Source organism: Sinocyclocheilus rhinocerous, unplaced genomic scaffold (genome assembly GCF_001515625.1).
Source record: "Sinocyclocheilus rhinocerous isolate Xijiao unplaced genomic scaffold, SAMN03320098_v1.1 scaffold503, whole genome shotgun sequence".
NCBI classification, from domain to species: Eukaryota; Metazoa; Chordata; class Actinopteri; order Cypriniformes; family Cyprinidae; genus Sinocyclocheilus; species Sinocyclocheilus rhinocerous.
Window position 1 is genome coordinate 69625 of NW_015643185.1, and position 19374 is coordinate 88998.

A 19374-nucleotide genomic window follows, 5' to 3' on the forward strand; every position below is an offset into this window, starting at 1 on the left:
TAGGTGAGCGGAACTGAACCTGTCTGACTCACTGCAGGTACAAATGTCACATGTACCCCAAAAGCTGAAGTCAGAACTACTGTCACAGTGAATCATAGGCTTTACTGGACTTAGTTAAATTATTTAACGCCGTGACACGGTATGTGAACTTAGTTTAGCCCACAGCCCTGAAAGAGACAGACAGAAACTGCTCTCTAAAAATATTTCAGCGAGAAACTGTTAAACTCATAACACTTAATTATGGACTCAAAATTAAAATTATAGGCTTAAAATTGTTCTTTTTTACTTTTCACTCTCTCTTGAATTTACTTTTGGGTGATTAACCTGCTGCTGCTGCTTATAAGTTGGCAAGCAAAATATGGAGTAGGCTATATCGCCCCCTTTAGGGCAACAGGAAAACAAGAAAAACATCCCATAAAATTAAAATGAAGTCAAAGACGTTATCTTAGTCATCCAAACTGACACCTCTAATAATATTTAAGAAACATTGCATAGTACTGAAAATATTTTATAATAATATTTTTCAGACACCGGATTTAAGCATCACAATAATCTAGTTAAATGCTGGTCGAAAACTCAGCAACCATCTAACGCAATATAGCATTATATTGTGAGAAAACAACTCAAAATAAATTTTGATAAATTTTACACAGTATTTACTTGGGACAACAGAGCAGATCACAGTAGCCTCTCATTTAGAGGTCAAATGTCACCATGTAACAATTTATCTTTGTTTGGGAAAATATTTGTAGTATCACCCTCTACCCTCTGTGCAGAGGAATCTTCATTTTCCTACATTTTCCTTTTATTTCCTACGAATTCCTACGTTTTTGTTCTCATTGCAAAGGCATTACCTGTCCAAAACTGCAGCTTTGGATGAATTAACTACTGCCACAAAATTCAACAGGTTAGGTTACTGTTTGTCTACCGCATGCAATTGAGGACATTATAAGGAAAAATAATATGTCAGTGTGTGTGTGTGTGTGTTTCCCCTCATATTTGAACATTTTGGTTGAATATAGATGGGCTCTTTTATGTAGGCCAACATGCGTTGTTATGTCACCAATCTGTCAGTCTTTGGCTTTTGCTCTCATAGTTGCAGCGGATGTCTCGCCTCCTCGTGAATTAACAAAAGCTGTGAGAGGGTATCCCAGCATCGCCCGGCTGTCTCCCGGGGAAACATCCCGGGTAAACAAGAGCCAATCTCCGCGCAACCGGGCGGCAGAGCAGCAGCAGCTCTCGTGTTGTGATTTCTGAAACTGGCGCGCGCGACACGTCCATCCACTTTAGAGCAAGACAGAGAGGTTTGCTAAAAAGAAAATCCCTTACATTGAGGCAGCAGTTTAAGTCAGGTGGCTAAATAGGTAAAAATTGACTTTACATTGGCTTAAAATATATTTGTGTTTGACTGACGAGCTCAAGGACTAAGTGATGGATAGGAAAGGAAACTTGCTGCGCGCCACTTCAGCTGGGTACCGTTTACCGGACCGACCCAATGGTCCTCTCGCCTCTCAGTCCTCGGTCTCAGTGTTCAAGCATTCAGCGGGTAGGACACGAAACACCGGTGAGAAACCGGCGCAAGACGATGATACCCGAGATCCGGTAAAGCAGGACCAGGTTTGGAGAGAGTTTGTGCTCGCAGAGCGAACCGGTGTGAAAGAATGGTAAGAAAGCGATATGGTAAGAAAATGGTATTCACTTTATTAGACATGTCGTGGATTTGCCGGTTTGTTTCTCACTTTCTCTGGAGTTACGTTACTAATCTTTTCTTTCACCTCTTAAATGTGGCATTGTTTGACCCGTTATTTGATACGGGATGGATTGTGGTTGACCAGGCGCCCCCTGGACGGTGTACGTTACGGCTACTCATCTCTTGTTCTTCAACAACTACAACTAGGCTATATAGCCGTGGTTACTGTACACAAAACCACCATCATATAATAAAAAAAATCACAAGTTCGCTTCTAAATAATTCATTGCATCGTATGGTCTGGAGAATATCATGATGTAAAATACTTCATGTTGTTTTATCACAGGAAGAAGAACTGGAGTTTCCTGATGAACTTTGACCAACTGGTAAGAAACCCTTTTATCAGTGATGACAATTTGCCAATGACTCAGAACTGTTACTCATAAGTTTTCTTGCAGTATTGTTAAAATGTAAATTTAATTAACATATAATGCAAATATAAAATGCTGTTTAAAGGTTTGGGATCAGTCAGATTTTTAAAAAAATGATTAAATTTTTTTTTTTCTCAGCAAGGATGCATTAAATTGATCAAAAGTGACAGTAAAAATGTATGGTTACAAAAGATTTACAATTCAAATAAATTCTGTTCTTGTGAACTGTTTAATCATCAAAGATTCATTTCTAGAGCACCAAATCAGTATATTAAAATGATTTGGAAGGATCATGTGATGCTGAAGACTGGAGTAATGACGAAAATTCAGCTTTGCCATCACATGAATGAATTACATTTTAAGTTATATTAAATCAGTTGTAATATTCAAAAACAAATTGTAATGATAATTCAGAATATTACTGTTTTTACTGTGGTCTTAATGAAATTAATGCAACTTTGGTGAGCATATAAGAGACTTCTTTCAAAAATATTAAAAATTTCATGCACTCAGTAATTTTTGTCAACATTAGTTTGCATGGGACTGGTCAGACTTTGTGTTCACATGACCGGCCATATCATGCAATTCACAGTTATACTACTAATAACAATAATAATAATAATTTATAGTGCTTTCAATCCATGCTCAAGATGCTTTACGAAGCATTTATTATATATATTTTATTAAAGCTATCATTCATCTTTATTTTTAGGTCAGTATTTTTCATGTTTTCATGATGGAGTACCTTAAGCTGCATTATTAGGCCTATATGTTAATTTAGTTGTATTTCCCTTGGCACTCTCACAGGGTCATCCGCGTACAGAAACTCCTCTCCCCAGCTCTGTCTCTTTATACTCAGACAGAGTCCCAAACACCACTAACCAAATGTTCGGCAGCGGCCTGTACACTGAGCTGGGAAAGAAGCTGATTCGCCTGGACAATCTGCTAACCCTGACAGCGAACCACCGCAAGGCCAAAAGGAATCCAGAGATGCAACCCTGCTGAGGTTTACCAGGCACAGGATGTGTTCAAAACAATCTCTTGTATTAGCTGAGATTTGTTGCCTTCTCTAGAGACCTTCCCTTGGGTTGTTCTGTTTGTCTTTCCTTTATCTATATACTTAGACAAACTTAAGAGTGTTCAGTGGGTGACAATTTGTTTTTTGGATGTATTTTTTTTTTCTGTGGACAGCCTAAATACCAGCTGCCAATCTGTGTATGTATGTGTGTGTTTGCTGTTTGTTTTGACAGTGTGTTGAGAGCATTTGTTTTTATATTAGATTTTGTGCTGACATTAATATGCATCTCTCAGAGTACTTTAATATGCTGGTGAAGGCAGTAAAGATGACCCTGTTTTTAGAATATATTTACATATTCATTTTTTTAGATGAACGCAGTTACTCTTCAGTGTATAAATGCAAATTAGTTACAGAACTGGATTAAAATTCCTAGATCAGAGAGATTTATTTTTCTGTACTTGAAAGGGTTAGATTTGTTTGCATCTCAAGAAAAAAATAGGAATTAGATGTGTCAGGTAATTCTTCACAGTTTACAAAAAGTCCTAGCCAATTGAGATATTTTATCTATGGAACATTAGGAGGATTAGAACGGGAATATTTTGCCAAGACCTTCTACATTTATACTGTTTAAAAAAACCTATCTTGCCAAATTATATTCCAATAAAGTTTTTCTCCTTTTAAACAGCTACAGTGTGTGCCTTCTTTTCGGCCGCAAATGTGTGATCACAGTCAAAATAGATTACAAAATATATTAATATCTTTTTCTTTCACCTTTAAGAGAAAAAGAGATAGAAATGTGGTTGGGAAATGGCACAGACCAGATCTTAGGCCAGGCTTAAACTTTTTATTTTCCTAGTAATTTGATGTGTAATAATTGTGATTGAGTTGAAACTTGCAGAAAATGGGGTGTCGGTTTAATCTTGCTTGTGATATCAAATACATTTCAGGTAACAGCCAGGTTATTTCTCATGTGTGTTCCATTAGACGAGATAAAACGCGCCCTCTGTTGGAAGAATGTGCCTTCTTAACAATATCAACAAGTGAACATTTACTTCATAATGTAGTTGCAAATACAAGAGGTCGCTGTTACACTCTTTCATTAGGAGGTTTTGTTGCCTTAAGTGTTCTTCGCGCTACTTCAAAATTGATTCGAGAATAAATTCATAAAGGACTCAACTACTCTGCGTTTTATGAATAAACCAATAGATCATTAATGAAGACCAACAGCATTTTCATTCAATTCGAAAACGTCAGAAATCATATATATGCATTCTTTATTTGATTCACCTCATAAATAAACAAATATAATAATACATTTTAATTTATAATAAATAAAAATACAATTTACAATGTATGCCACTCAGCAGTAACATGATTCATTGTGGTGATTTCAACATCCTGTGTTCAGTCACATCTAATTTCGCACTCAGTTCAGTCAACTCACGTTCATTACAGCATAACCTTTATTCCTAAACATTGTGTTTAGAAATTATTTGGAGTAAACTAATGAAACTAAAAGCCGAGTGATGTTCTGCGATTCTTCAGTGATATGTGGTGGGTGTGAGAATGATATCCACAGGAGGATATTTGCATTATCTCGTGTGCCGCCAATCGTGGGCGAGACAGAGAGAAGAGAGGCTTATGGGTAAAGACTGCTGTTGTCGTGGACGTTAGTGATGGATTCATTTCAGCGAATCGGTTGTTTTGAACAACTCATTTCAAAGAATCGTTTACATAAACGATTCAACAATTCTTTTACGTCATGACGCACTTGCGTCATCACGTGGTTCTTGATATCCTAGTATGGCATACTGCCTACTGTAAAACCTTCAGATAAGCCATATTTAGACACGGTTTTTTTGACGTTTATTGCAATTTCATGTGTTTCCATTCAATTTAAATTTAGTAATTAGAACTTAAAATCATAAATTTAGTAATTAGAACTTAAAATCAATGTATTGTATTGAATCATCTTCATTTGACCCTCTAACTCTAGCACTATTCTAACCTATTCTAATCCTAAAGAAACACTCGAACCTCTAACGCTTGCACTCTTTATTCTATTTCTATTCTTACTATTTGTTTTCTTAGAAAAAACTCCAACACTAGCATTCTCTATTATTTTTTCTATTCTATTTTCTTGTTTTCTTTATGTATTCTAAAAAAAAAACTTAGGCTAACCGAGACTTGTCACAGCACTTACATATCATTACCCTTCTTTTGGTTTTGATTGCTTCTATTGTACTCATTTGTAAGTCGCTTTAGATAAAACCGTCTGCTAAATAACTAAATGTAAATGTAAATGTGTTAGTTGATAACTCGAGAACCGCTCAGGCGAATCGTTTGGACCATTTTTGTGATTCGGATCATCTGATTCATTTAAAAATGTCCGAGTCAAAAGACCGATTCGCTCACGAATCGGACATCGCTAGTAGATGTCAGAGAAACGAACTCGAGGCTCGAGCTACCTGCAGGAATACCGAAGAACTGATCCGCGAACTGGCGCGAGCGACCTAATCCACTAACGACATGCTGAGACACTTTAGGAAAGCGCTTGCGAGTAACTTAAAATAAGTAACGTTAACTTTATCATGAATTATTAATAATACACATAAAACGCGCCGGTTCCGTTTCACGTCGCAGTTTAGTGTGTTGCAGGAATGCGTTGGAGTTTGTGGTCTGGTCGACTCCAACAGATGCTCGCCTTTGAACAACAGCAGCGTTGTTTATGAACTGGGGAAGATTTGAAGTCAGGCTCAGCCAGTCCGGAGCGCCCGGGAGAGGGGGAGAGGAGACGAGACGAGACGAGACGAGGGGAGGGAGGAGAGAGGCGGGGAGGAGAGGAGAGGAGAGGAGAGGGGCGCCCAGAAAACGCCCTGCTGCTGAATCCTCTCAAAATTAAAACTTTATCGCGCCATTGACGGCACGCTCGCACTGAAGGATGGGAGGTTTGATTCCTCTCAATTGTTTAAAGTAACCACTTCATAGATCGTTTTGAGGAGGAAAGTTTGGAAAACCTCAATTGTTCCCATTGGATTATTTTTTTCCGCTTTACTCTGGACAAGCACGGGGTACTTTTTGGAGGGCGGCGAGTTGGACGCTGTCTAGGCCCGCTGCTCGACAACTTGAAATAAGATCTTGTATCTTTAATGTGAACCAGAAAAGTTGGGCAGATCGCTCATCATTGCTCAGACTGGCGCCAGGACAAGGCAAAAATGTCGCTAGGAGCGGAGAGAAGGATGGAAAACCGGTTGAGACAACTGGAAGCCATGCTCAAAGAGCCGCGGTCTGCGATCAACTTGGAAAGTTTGCTGGTAAGTTCCCCGTCCTTTTTCATGAATGTTTAATGCGCCTCGAAGATCCGTTGCCTAGTGACACAGAGAAAAAAGAAATAACAACAACCTAACCGCGATGTTGCATTGCAGAAATTAGTGTCTAGTGAACGTTACAGTCGACTGTGAGGAAGCTCAGTGTGCACGTTGATGTCTCTTTTAATATCATCGGTATTTGTACATAATCATCGCCCCACTTCCTTCTTTCCTTGTCAGTAACTTGTGGATAACCTCAAGTCCCAGTATCCGCGTATAAAACTATTCTCACGTACACTTGCCATATTTGAATAACTGCTGCGTCAAGTTGTGAGTTCATATGTTGCCTCGCTCCAAATATAGTAATATTGTTGGCCTGCAACATGACAATTTCGTAATTCCCCCTTCCTGCTGTTGGTGGCTTGTTTTTGTTCTGGAAGTAGACTGTTATTAACTGGCCTGCAGGCGAAGGTATTGGACACATATTTCTAAGAGCAGGAATATTCACAGATTGATCTAATCTCTTCAAAGTGCACTTTGAATTGTTTTTATTTTTCCTTTGTGAACTGACAGATGAACGTTTAGTGCCCTTCCTTTTTTGTGTGTGGGCACATGTACAGCTCAGTTGGTGCCAAGTGATAATATTTCGCGAGCTTGTCAATCGGTTTATGTCTGATTATCTAGCTATTGACGAAAACACAGATGATAGGCAGAATGCCAGAAGTTAGATAGATCTGACAAAACCCTCTTTTTTGTGACACCATCAAACAGAAAAGTGCAACAAAAAAAAAAAAACGTATTAAATTACATTTTTTTCAAAAAATTAATTTTAGAGGTCTATGATTATGAATAATTTTATTTGAAAGCAATAGAAATTAATTGTAATGCTTGACAGATGCTTTTTTCAATGACTGAAACTATCAGAGAGCCGAATAGCCCCTATAATGCTGATATTTATGTGATATAGCTGAATAAAATGAAATTATAGCAAATGAAATGTATTTGAGCTAAAATGGAACATTTTTGTATATATATATATATATATATGTGTGTGTGTGTGTGTGTGTATAGGGAGAGAGAGATACTTTTTAAATACTTTTATTCACCAAGGATGCATTAAATTGATCAAAAGTGACAGTAAAGACATGTATAATGTTACAGAAGATTTCTGTTCAAATAAATGCTGTTCTATTAAATATTAAGCAGCACAACCGTTTTCAACATTGATGGTAATAAGAAATGTTATTATGGACCAAATCAGCATATTAGAATGATTTCATAGTAGAATATGACACTGAAGACTGGAGTTATGACTGTTGAAACTTCAGATTCACCATCACAGGAATAAATTACATTTAAAATATATTAAAATAGCATTCATTTAAAATTCTAATATTATTTCTCCATATTTCTCAATGTTTTACCATATTTGTACCATAGTTTTTATGATAAAATTAATGCAGCCTTGATGAAGAGAGCTGTCTTTCAAAAAATGAAAAAAAAAAAAAAAAATTTTAACTGCAACTGTATGTTATTGACAAAACCAATACTGGTTATTGGCCGATGCCAATAGTTTTATCACTAGTTAAGTCCTAAAATTGATAGTTAATGCTTAATTGTCTAATTTCTGCAACACTAATGACACTAAACAGAACTAAAAAGAAATTATGACAAACTCTCCCCCATCAACCATTGATTAGACAGACATATAAGGCTTTTTAAAATGAAAACGATCCTCGTCTACACTTGCGTTTTCACTGCGTTTCAGAAACTATCTTCGTCCACACTGTACGCAGCCAAAAACGCATGTCACATGACCATTTATGCAGGTACAACAATGAGAATGATGTTATTGTTTACACGGTCGTCAAGAATACGCAGAGCGAATGTGGGCAGCCACGCCATCGTTTCCAAAAGTCTCCGTCCGTTTACACTGAAATGCAACCCCGGAGTTTTCAAACTAAAACGGGGTATGCAGCGTTTTTGAAAGTCTCCGTTTTCGAGGGTCAAAAGTGTAAACGACAGGCGTAACCTTAGCAAAAGTTATGCGTTTTAAAACGAAAACGGACTAGTGCAAACGTAGCCTTAGTCCCAACCCAAACTCTTGCCATTGGTTGAGTCAGTGTTGTTGTGTTGGGCTGGTTGTGATGCCTAAACTAACATTCATGATTTGACAGAACAACAGTGTTCACTGTTCAGGGAAACCACCTTATTAATGGATTACTTATGATTTTGGATAAGAAACTATTTGCATGCCTAAAAGAAAGTGTTTTAAATCAGAACAATTATGTTAGCTTTAAGTATGCATGTTTGAACTTCATCACAGATGCATGAAGTAGATGTGAAACTTATTGCTTATATTAAGTGAAGTGATTCATTTGAGGCAGTCAAGGAGGCAGTTCTTTTGGTACTGAATGTTCCTGCATGCATAAACTGTATGTAAAATGGCATGTCAGATCTGTGTGACTGATTAAAATGAATCTGGTTCAAAACCAAACAATACTCCGCAGACGCTTGATGAAGCATGATTTGACTCACTGTGTCTGGGCCAGAGCTTGGTCTAAACTCTGAGCAGATATCTGAGAGAAAGATATGGGTCATCCTTTCTGAGAGAATCGGTGTGTATGTTTATCAAGGAGGTGTGTGTGTGTGTTGTTCATTATGAAAGTGCTGGTGACAGAGTTTCTCCACAGCTGAAGAATGTGTGTGTTTCCTGAGGAGGAGATGAGCTGAGAAGTGGGAAGCAGTGAGTGGGAGTGAACAGGCTTCACTCTCTTTCTCTTTTTCTGTCTTTCTCTCTGCCATTTATAGCTCAAGTTCCTCTCTGCTTTAGCTCAGGGTAGGAGATAGCTCTGTGTGAGAGTGTTTAGCTGTAACGAGATGCTTCTAGAAAACACATCACACAGATATTTCCATTCCGTTAGTGGAATATATGAACTTACTTCCAATTAAGAAGTTGAGAATGCAAACACTTCTTATCCCCAAAAATACAAATATTCTCTCTTTCTCTCTCTTTGCTTTCACCCCCTCATGAACTCTTTAACTTGTCATTAATTATAGCTCAAGCTGATTACTGTCAGTTATCCAGCATAATGCGATTGATTTCAAGCCTTTAAATCAAGTATTTCAGCCTGAGATTATACCCGCTTTGACCAGTCTGTGTGTGTTTGGGAGAGTGATGCCAAGTGAATTCATCAGGAATTTTTTGAATTTTCCAGGTGTTTCCAAGGGCACTTTTCCCTATTTACGAAGTAATGTAAGCCTTTTTTACTGTGATTACTACGCTGCCTTATTGCCACTAGCTCTGGCCACTTTTAACCCTGCAGAAAGATTACATAGTGTTGTGTAATCATCTCTGTCTTTTAGAGCAGTTGCATAACACTATGGCCAATTGTAGTCCAGTAAATGTGTATATGCTGTAAAAATCCAAGCTACATGTGCATTTAGGTCTGTTAGTCCAACTTTAAAAAACAGACTGGTATGATTTCAGTTTAGACTGAAGTGGTTAAATGACATTTAAAGTGTCAGTGTTACGGAAGTAGCGGCAGATCAGTACACTTGGTTCGATCCATTGGTTGTTGAATTGAATGGAGGCAGATCTGAATGCAAGCTTGCAGTCGATTGTATGAAAGGGGCGGGGTTTATGAGGACAAAATGATTGGAGAAGTCCAGCATAAACCAGCAGAGAGAAGTCTAGTGTTGTTTCACTAGAAGGTTGGGTAGTTGCATTATGATAAAAAATGAACATATGCATGAATAAATCACACACAATATTATCAATAACCTGCATTTAGAACATTTCATGCAAAATTGTTTTAATTGGATGGAAATCAAACTTTTAACATGCATGTAAATGCACTTACTGGGGATTCTGTTACAGTATTCTAATCCAGATGTGACCTGTCGAACTGAAAATTCAGAAATGGCAACTGCTCCAACATTCCAGAGAGCGGATTTCTCCACTTCACCTGAAGATGATGTCATATTCCTGCTAAAGAGCAGCAATTGGAGATGTAAAAAAATAAATTGTTGAGAAAACGTAAAATTTCCAGGCAACTTGATGCGGTCAAAGTTTTAAGTTCTCTCAGCTATTGTTTTAATAATTGCACTAAGTAAAACTAATGTGTTTTGTCAATTTGAATTTGTTTGTTCACTAAATGCAAAATGCCTCGTTCAGCCAATATATTCATGAAGACAACAAAAGATTTCTTGTTCAGTAAACTTTCTTTTATTGCCTCAATAAATAAATTTCTTGATATGATAGTCAAATGTACTATATATAGTCTTATAGGACACTTAATATTTCAAGTGAACCATGCTATGTTTGTAAAGAGGATAACAATCCTTACAAAGCAAATAAATGTAAGATATAGTTCTACATTGCTGAACATACTTTAGACCTCAACACTTGACGCACTAACCTGAAGAACGGTGACAATCAACAAATGTAAAATGATGAGCTCTTTACATCACAAGACAACAAATAACTAACAATAATGAGAAATCAACAAAAAACATTTAAATGAAGTCATCAAACAGCAAAAGAAAAAAGTATATAACAGTAACTACATAATTTATTCATGCTGCATTACATGCTGGGAACTCACAAAGTCTTAACATTTCGGTAATATGAAATTCTTTGTTCAGACAACTGTTTTTGATTTGGGACAACATTTAGGGCAATTCTGTTGGTCTAATATGGGTTTTTATGTAGTTTCAAGAAAATATATTTTTTTTAAACTGGAAAATATGTAGTTGCTTTTTTTACAGTGCAATTTTACACTAAGATAAACTGACACTCACTTTGCCACAAACTCTTTAATCTTTTAACAAATGATCTTTCATGATCAGCATGTTGGAAGATCATTAAGTTGGTTCCATTGTACAGTTAAAATTGGTCCTTTAAAATGGCCAGGTGGCAGTGTGGTCTGAGAGAAAGGGCAAAGGTCAGGTTCAGGAGGGAAGGTTAATGAATAACCTGTCTGTCATTTATTTAGTGGCTGTCAGAAAGGCAACGCTTACACAGATAATTGTAGGGCACAATCCCAGGCTAACCGTAAAACCAAACTGCTATTCTTTATTCCTGGAAATCAGGTCTCGTGTTGCTCTGGATTGGGTCAAAGTGGAATGTTTCAGTTGCGGGTGTTTTTTAGACACTTTGCAACCCTGAATAGGTCAGGCTAAGATAACCGGCGGTCACGCTGTAGCCTGGAATGTTGATGGGCCTTATCTCTGTTCCCTTCTTCCCTTGAGGTGTGTGGATAGCGTCTACTTGTATAGTTTGTGTGTGTTTGTGTGGTTGCAGTGGTTAAGAGATGCTGACCACAGTGTTCAAATTCCACCCTTGTTCCGCACATTAGACCTGTGTTTTGTAAAATAAAACTTGCAAATAAGCTACATTATTGTGTGAATTTTCCCTTTTAATTTAAAATTCTCTTGTCATTTCAAACATGTGTTTAGCTTAGAATATGTCCCAAAGGATCGATTAGCCTGCCCTATACCTTTTCCTTTTTGTTATTTGAAGATCACATTAAAACTTTTTTTTATCATGCCTTCATGATGTATGTTTTAAGCTTTTTAAATCCTTTTAAACCATTTTATGTGTAGCCTTTTTTTATCTCAGAATTTTAATCTTCCACACTTTAACCCTAATAAAGTTTTATTAAAACTTAGTGTACTTGTTTACAAAAGAGATGACAGTGCCAGTGAAGAGCTTGGGAGGGAATAAAGAAACATCAAGGTAAATATCACTTGTGAATCAAATATGTATATTGTGCAGGGATGTTCATATTAACCATTTAACTGTTAACCGAAAGTAAAAAAAAATTACAGATTAATACTATCAGTTTAAGCGGTTTAAAAGGTATTTGTCCCCCCAAGTATTTCAAGTAAGTTTGCTGCATGGTGAAAGAAAAGTATGCTATACATATTTGTTTACCCATGGGGAAAAATCAACACACGGCATCAGTTTAATAAAAGTAGCCCGATTCCGTGGGGAAAAAACGCGCAGTCGCGCACTTTGCAACCCTGCATCCAACACGAGCTTGACTAATCACGGGTCGAGAGTAGGATAGATGACTGACAGACCATGCTGGAGTATTTGCTGCTCAGCAGATCCTGAACTCACTGATAAATATGTGACCCTGGACCACAAAACCAGTCTTAAAGGGTTAGTTCACCCAAAAATGAAAATTAGGCTGTGTTTTACTCACCCCCGAGGCATCCTAGGTGTATATGACTTTCTTCTTTCAGACGAATCCAGTCGGAGTTAGATAAAAAATTGTCCTGGCTATTCCAAGCTCTATCATTGCAGTCAGCGGGTGTTGCAGTGCTTCAGTCCAAAAGAAGTGAAATAAAAAGCACCCAACCATAAAAAAAGTGTCTCACACGGCTCCGGGGGGGTGAACAAAGGCCTGCTGTAGTGAATCGATGTTAATAATCACTTGACTCTAGCTTGCGCTCACTGTTGTAAACTGAAGCAGTTCCGGGCGGATGACGTATGAGGGGACGCACGCGGAAATGCAGCGGAGAGATCAAAACAAAACAATGGTCACTAATTAGAAGTACAAAACGAGGATTTGTAAAGAAGAATGTCAGAGGATTACGATATAAGCCAAGAGGAGACTGGTTTTCCTTTGCTAAAGTAAGGAAACTTTGCTTCCTTTGATCCTGTAAACAAACGTTGGTTTTCACGAGACTCGCCTGCGCATGCGCTACGCTGACCTCTCATACGTCATCAGTCCGGAACTGCTTCCATGTACAACTGTTGGTGCAAGCTAGATTCAAGTGATTATTACGTTTTGAATATGGATATTTGTCTTACAAAAACGCATCGATTCGCTACAGGAGGACTTTGTTCACCCCCCGGAGCCATGTGAGACAATTTGTTTTAATGGATGGGCGCTTTAACTTCTTTTGGACTGATGCATGCCAACACCTGCTGAGTGGCATTAAACAGCTTGAAAGATCAAAGACAATTTTTATAATAATAATTATATAATAATTATAATTTATGCATTTAGCAGACGCTTTTATCCAAAGCAACTTACAGTGCATTCAGGCTATACATTTTTTTTTACCAGTATGTGTGTTCCCTGGGAATTGAACCCACGCCATTTTTAATATAACTCCGACTAGATTCATCTGAAAGAAGAAAGTCATATACACCTAGGTGCGCAAATTGCTTCAAATCACATCGCGTCTGCACTATAAGCGAGCTGCACGCTGCACAGTTGACAAAGGAATTATCACTTTAGCACAACCGGGGCAGTGTCGCATCGTCATTAAAGTTATAAATTGTATTTCTTTTTAATTCTTGTGTTTAACCATTCAGCACTCACGCTCTGGAGACTGTGCGCTCATGGCATGCACACTCCCAGCGCACACACATAACGCCAGGTTCACACATACTCCGTTTGCAGTGCGCATTTTTTCCGCGCTCATGTTAACGGATTAAATATGGTGTTATTTTAATGACAAATGTCGAGAGTGCATTGTTGTAGCGCGAAGGTAGATTAATATAATGCGCGAGTATAAATATAGTATATATAATAATATATATAATATATATTAGCGATATTATCGCAAATGCAATTAATCGTTCAGCCCTAATATATATAATAATATCTCCCCGCTCGCACGTGGATTTCCTTTGCTCTCACACAAAACCGGACACGCGCTCTCAGATATAAACCTGGTTTATAAAGCGTTCACACTGTACATGGTTGCGGTCCGGCAGTGCGTTCCAGTAGCGGTGCGTCGGCATCCAGTGCAGAGATCGTTTCTGCACCGAGTCTATTGCTGCGCTGAATTAAAGTGACAGCGCATTGTTTGCGTAAATATGAACTTGGATGGACACGAAAATGTAATTACACCATAAATGCACATAATGAAAGCCTACTGTGTTTCACAGTCAACACATATGGCTTTTTGGCTAGGTTTAAAGGAAAAGAGCACTTCCAGATAAGCAATAATAGATGCACTCGTGGAGGTAGGAAAACAAAGTTCTTTATTAACTGCAGGATTGCTTGTAAAAAAGATTTAAATGCAAAAGAAAAGGCAGTAGAGCTGTCTGTTTCTGTCAGTGGTAAGTTTTAATTTAGAAAGTTTGTGATAACGTAAGAAAAGTAGCTTAAATCAACTCAATCCGAGCAGCTGAGTCCTTAGCCATCTTCAAGAATCGGCTAAAAACACATCTCTTCCATCTTTATTTGACCCTCTAACTCTAGCACTCTCTATTCTAATTCTATTTTATCTATTTGTTTTTTTATTTAAAAAAAAGACCTCTAGCACTAGCTTTCTCTATTCTTTTTCTATTCTATCTATCTGTTTTCTTTTTATCTATTATATAATAAAAAAAAAAACCTTGCTCTGTGTACTGCGTTGTACTACTTGTTATAGTACTTGCTTATAGGCATGGGCCGGTATGAGATTTTGACGGTATGATAACCTTAAGTAAAAATATCATGGTTTCACGGTATCACGGTATTATTGTTACAGCTCTAAAATAGGTTATATTTAAATGTCTGGGTAAAAAATAAATAAATAATTTTCCCACTGAACACACAATATATTTTACTTTTAAGCAACATATAGAATATTTGGAACAGCAGTATTTGTTTATTTTTTTCTTTGATTTTTTTCTGAAATGTTTGCTGAATTGTGGACTGTCCTTCAGATTTTGATGAGAGAAAAAAAAAAAGAAGAAAAATAAAGACTGACGTATTTATTTAACCTAAATCTGTAATTACAGTTATTTAATTTTAGTTATATAATATAGATATAATTTATATAATTTCATATAATTTATTTATATATTTTCATATACATAATTTGATTTAATAATAACCCAATTTGTAGCAAAACAGAATGTTCTGACTAGCTTTGTGAAATTATACTACATGCCTGAACGAAGCAAACAGCAGAAGCTCTGAATGAGATGCAGATTCACTCTCTGACAGCAGGAGGCGCTTATGGTACAGCACATACAGCGTTTCCTTGGTTACCACACTGCTTTAATGTCAATTATACAGAGACGAGATGAAAAGAAAATACCACGTAAACTTTTCTGAATCCATTGTCCTCATTTGTAAGTCGCTTTAGATAAAAGCGTCTGCTACTAAATGTAAATCTTTTGCCACTTGCATGAGCAACTTAATATATAAATTTAGAAGTAAATGCAAAAGTAAAAGTATTGAAAAAAGTGTTGCTTATGTATTGCATTTAAACACAATAGATTTTATTACTGTACTGTGTAAAAAAAAAAAGAACGCTGAAAAAATGCATATTCTGAAAATGCTGAAACAATTTTCACAATGCTGAAAAAGCATATTCAGTAACAATGTTTGGATTTGAAATCAAAATAATGGATAAATGTTGTGTTTGTGGTAAACAGCCACGGATTCAGGAATACAGTAGCCTATATGTTAAAACGTTAAAATAGATCATTTAAATTGACAATATTTCACAATATTACAGTGTTTACTGTATTTTTAATAATTTAATTTAATTCATACAGGCCTACCTCAAGTTGCACGGTTGCACTTTTTGAGAAAAGAGACACAATAAAAAAAAAATTTTCAGGTCTATGTCCAATCCCTCACTTTTTTCTAGTTATATAAGGTTAAAATATTTTACCTGTAATTTTTTTTCTCATATCGCAATATAATATCGATATCGCCTGGACAGTGTAAAATATCGAGATATGAATTTTAGCTCATATCACCCACCCTAGCACTGAGAAATAAAGAAATAGTCTACCTCTACGCTATGCTTAAAAAGACACGTTCATTTTTTTTGCACCCTCAGATTCCAGATTTTCAAATAGTTGTATCTCGGCCAAATATTGTCCTATCCTAACAAACCATAAATCAATGAAAAGCGTATTTATTGTTATTATGATGTATAAATCTCAATTTCGAAAAATTGACCCTTATGACTGGTTTTGTGGTCCAGGGTCACATATCTGCTCTTGTAAGATTAGATGTGCTCCTTTACACAAAGTGCGTGTGAACGCGAAATCGAAAGTGAACAGCGAGCGCGCATTCAAAAGTGATTTCAATACCCGCATATTGATAGCGCAAAAATTATAAACAATATAAGAATGTTTGCAGGAGCGGCCACAAAAATCGCGTGAGTGGAACACACACGTTGCGGGAGCAGGCGGTAATGGTCAGAAATTCAGCGGGAGCGGCATTACGAAACAGTTCCGCGCAGTGCTCTACTCCAGACTATCCGCACATTTTATTTTTTTATAAAAACCAGACACGTTGTGCACTGAGGTAGGCCTGCTATTTATTTTTGTCTGACGAAAAAAAGACTCTGCCGGTTCTTTAAGGTTAATTGAAGGATTCAGTGTGTTTTCGTTTTGTCATCTTAATGTTAATTATTTAGGCTTAATTGAAAAATATTTAGTGTAGGCCTATTTATTTTATTCTTTTTATTTGTTATTTTATTCTGTTTTTCTCTGTTCTCAGAAGCTCTGCAGGTGCGTGATAATTTGACAATGTGTGAATCCAGGTTCTGTTGTTGCTCTGTTGTTCTGTATGCTGCTGTTTGCACGTTAAAATAAACCCATGAATATATATATATATTAGGGCTCTGTAAAAAATATCGATATCTCGATTTTAATCGATTCTCATTTTTACGAAACAATATCGATTCTTAAATCCCAAGAATCAATTATTCTAGCCTGGTTTCAGTTAATGGATGGAAAATTGAAGCACACCTCCCATCCAATAAATCGCAATAAGCATTGTGCGTTGGTACTTTAAATATGAAACAAAGTCTCAGATTTCAATTTATGTCCATTTGTATTGCAGTATTCAAACAATAAATGCCGTTTTAGCGTTGTTTAGTTGTGCACTGAGGTAGGCCTGCTATTTATTTTTGTCTGACGAAAAAAAGACTCTGCCGGTTCTTTAAGGTTAATTGAAGGATTCAGTGTGTTTTCGTTTTGTCATCTTAATGTTAATTATTTAGGCTTAATTGAAAAATATTTAGTGTAGGCCTATTTATTTTATTCTTTTTATTTGTTATTTTATTCTGTTTTTCTCTGTTCTCAGAAGCTCTGCAGGTGCGTGATAATTTGACAATGTGTGAATCCAGGTTCTGTTGTTGCTCTGTTGTTCTGTATGCTGCTGTTTGCACGTTAAAATAAACCCATGAATATATATATATATTAGGGCTCTGTAAAAAATATCGATATCTCGATTTTAATCGATTCTCATTTTTACGAAACAATATCGATTCTTAAATCCCAAGAATCAATTATTCTAGCCTGGTTTCAGTTAATGGATGGAAAATTGAAGCACACCTCCCATCCAATAAATCGCAATAAGCATTGTGCGTTGGTACTTTAAATATGAAACAAAGTCTCAGATTTCAATTTATGTCCATTTGTATTGCAGTATTCAAACAATAAATGCCGTTTTAGCGTTGTTTAATGTGGAGTGACAGATCGCTGTAGCGCCTGTAGCGCCTTCAACAGATGCGGCAGTGCGAGGCGCACGTGAGCTGATCATCTCCTCCACATTAATACCAGTTTCAGCACTAAATAAACATGACAAAACATCTAAAGGTAAGTTAAAAGAAAGAGTACAACTTTACAATCCGTATCCTGTCTCATGTAATCGCTCAATCAGATGAGAATCGAATCGAATCGTGAAATTTGTGTCAAAACCCATTAGGGATGCTCCGATCGATTGGCCTGAGATCGGTATCAGCCGATAATAACATTTTATGACTCGATCGGTACTCAACTTGGCCGATCTCACGAACCGATCGCAATTTGATGACGTCAACGTGTGACGACGTACATGATGCGTGGGGACATAAATGATTACACACACATACACGTGCGCGCACAAATAGTCTGCCTCATGAAAAAAATGTATTTTTAAAAAATTTGCATCATTTTTGATTTATTTTATCCACCCACGACCCACCCGCAAATAATCAGAATGCATTTTTTATTACCCGGCAGGAGGTGCTTTAAAGAGGGAGAAACAGAGGTTTCCCCGGTAACGGCTGTACACAAAGCAGTGCTGAGCTCACAAACGCTGCTTTATCAGGCATATAATATGCAAGATGAAATGAAAATGACATCGAAAATGTTCAAAAGATAGTCTTCCTTCAGAAATGATATAAAAACACCCGCGCCTCAATTTGATTTTTAAACATGCAGTACGTGCTCATGTTTATTCAACGAAGCCTTTTGGACAATCGGTCAGTTTTGATATTGTAGCGAGCGCCGCAAATAAATAAATGTATGGGAAACACATCCCACAGCACAACCACCTAAGCCCAACCTCAATCTACTCATCACCTTAACTTTAACTGCGTTTGTAGCCGGCGCCATAGCCAGACTGATAAACAAACACAGACCGGAAGTTAACTTCGGGCCAGTTGCGAGCGCCCGATCAATCTGTCTATATTAGGGATGCACCGATACCACTTTTTCCAGTACTCGTCCGATACCGATACTTTTATTTTTGGTACTTGCCGATACCAATATTTTTATTGCATTTGTAAATTTTTTAAATATTGGGTACAGAAACCAAAATATTATGTATAATGTTAGTTGGTTAACTTCATTTATCAAATAGATACAGTCAAACCAAAATCTATTTAGACACCTTCATCTTTTCTCACATTATCACAGTTTATTCGCTATAGTTTAGAAAATGGTAATAAAATATGACAAGAACTCAATTCAGTCAGAACAAATTCAGCTTGATAATGTCACATAACTTTGATAGAAAGGTATGTAATAGATTACAATCAACCAAAAATTAGACAGCTGCTGTTAGTATGACAGTATTTACACAACTATGAATACTTTGTCGGGCAACCCTTAGCCTCAATGACAGCCTGTAGTCTCCTGGGCATGCTGTCACCCAGCTTCATGCAAACCTCAACTTCAGTTTT

At 36.9% G+C, this 19374-nt stretch overlaps 2 protein-coding genes across 5 annotated transcripts in view; both read left to right on the forward strand.

Annotated features, from left to right (window-relative positions):
* The first annotated feature begins 1221 nt into the window (after positions 1-1221).
* On the forward strand, positions 1222-3475 carry LOC107757106 (uncharacterized protein C2orf50-like). Its single transcript, XM_016574483.1, has 3 exons — positions 1222-1664; positions 2037-2076; positions 2929-3475. The coding sequence occupies exons 1-3, from the start codon at positions 1432-1434 to the stop codon at positions 3124-3126; spliced, it is 471 nt and encodes a 156-aa protein (XP_016429969.1). The 5' UTR covers positions 1222-1431; the 3' UTR covers positions 3127-3475.
* A 2121-nt stretch (positions 3476-5596) lies between these two features.
* Positions 5597-19374, forward strand: part of rock2a (rho-associated, coiled-coil containing protein kinase 2a) — a 70641-nt gene continuing 56863 nt past the window's right edge. For 2 of the 4 annotated variants that reach the window (XM_016574498.1, XM_016574499.1), the window contains exon 1: positions 5599-6453. In XM_016574498.1, coding sequence (XP_016429984.1) covers positions 6355-6453 — 99 coding nt within the window. In that variant the 5' untranslated portion in view covers positions 5599-6354. Of the gene's footprint in view, positions 6454-19374 lie in introns of all 4 variants that reach the window. The other 2 variants (XM_016574496.1, XM_016574497.1) reach the window with 2 other exon arrangements.

Coding starts and splice junctions, on each gene's coding strand:
- LOC107757106 (XM_016574483.1), top strand. CDS start 1,432: ATGGATAGGAAAGGAAACTTGCTGCGCGCCACTTCAGCTGGGTACCGT. Junction 1,665..2,036: donor CGAACCGGTGTGAAAGAATG/GTAAGAAAGCGA, acceptor GTTTTATCACAG/GAAGAAGAACTGGAGTTTCC. Junction 2,077..2,928: donor TGATGAACTTTGACCAACTG/GTAAGAAACCCT, acceptor GCACTCTCACAG/GGTCATCCGCGTACAGAAAC.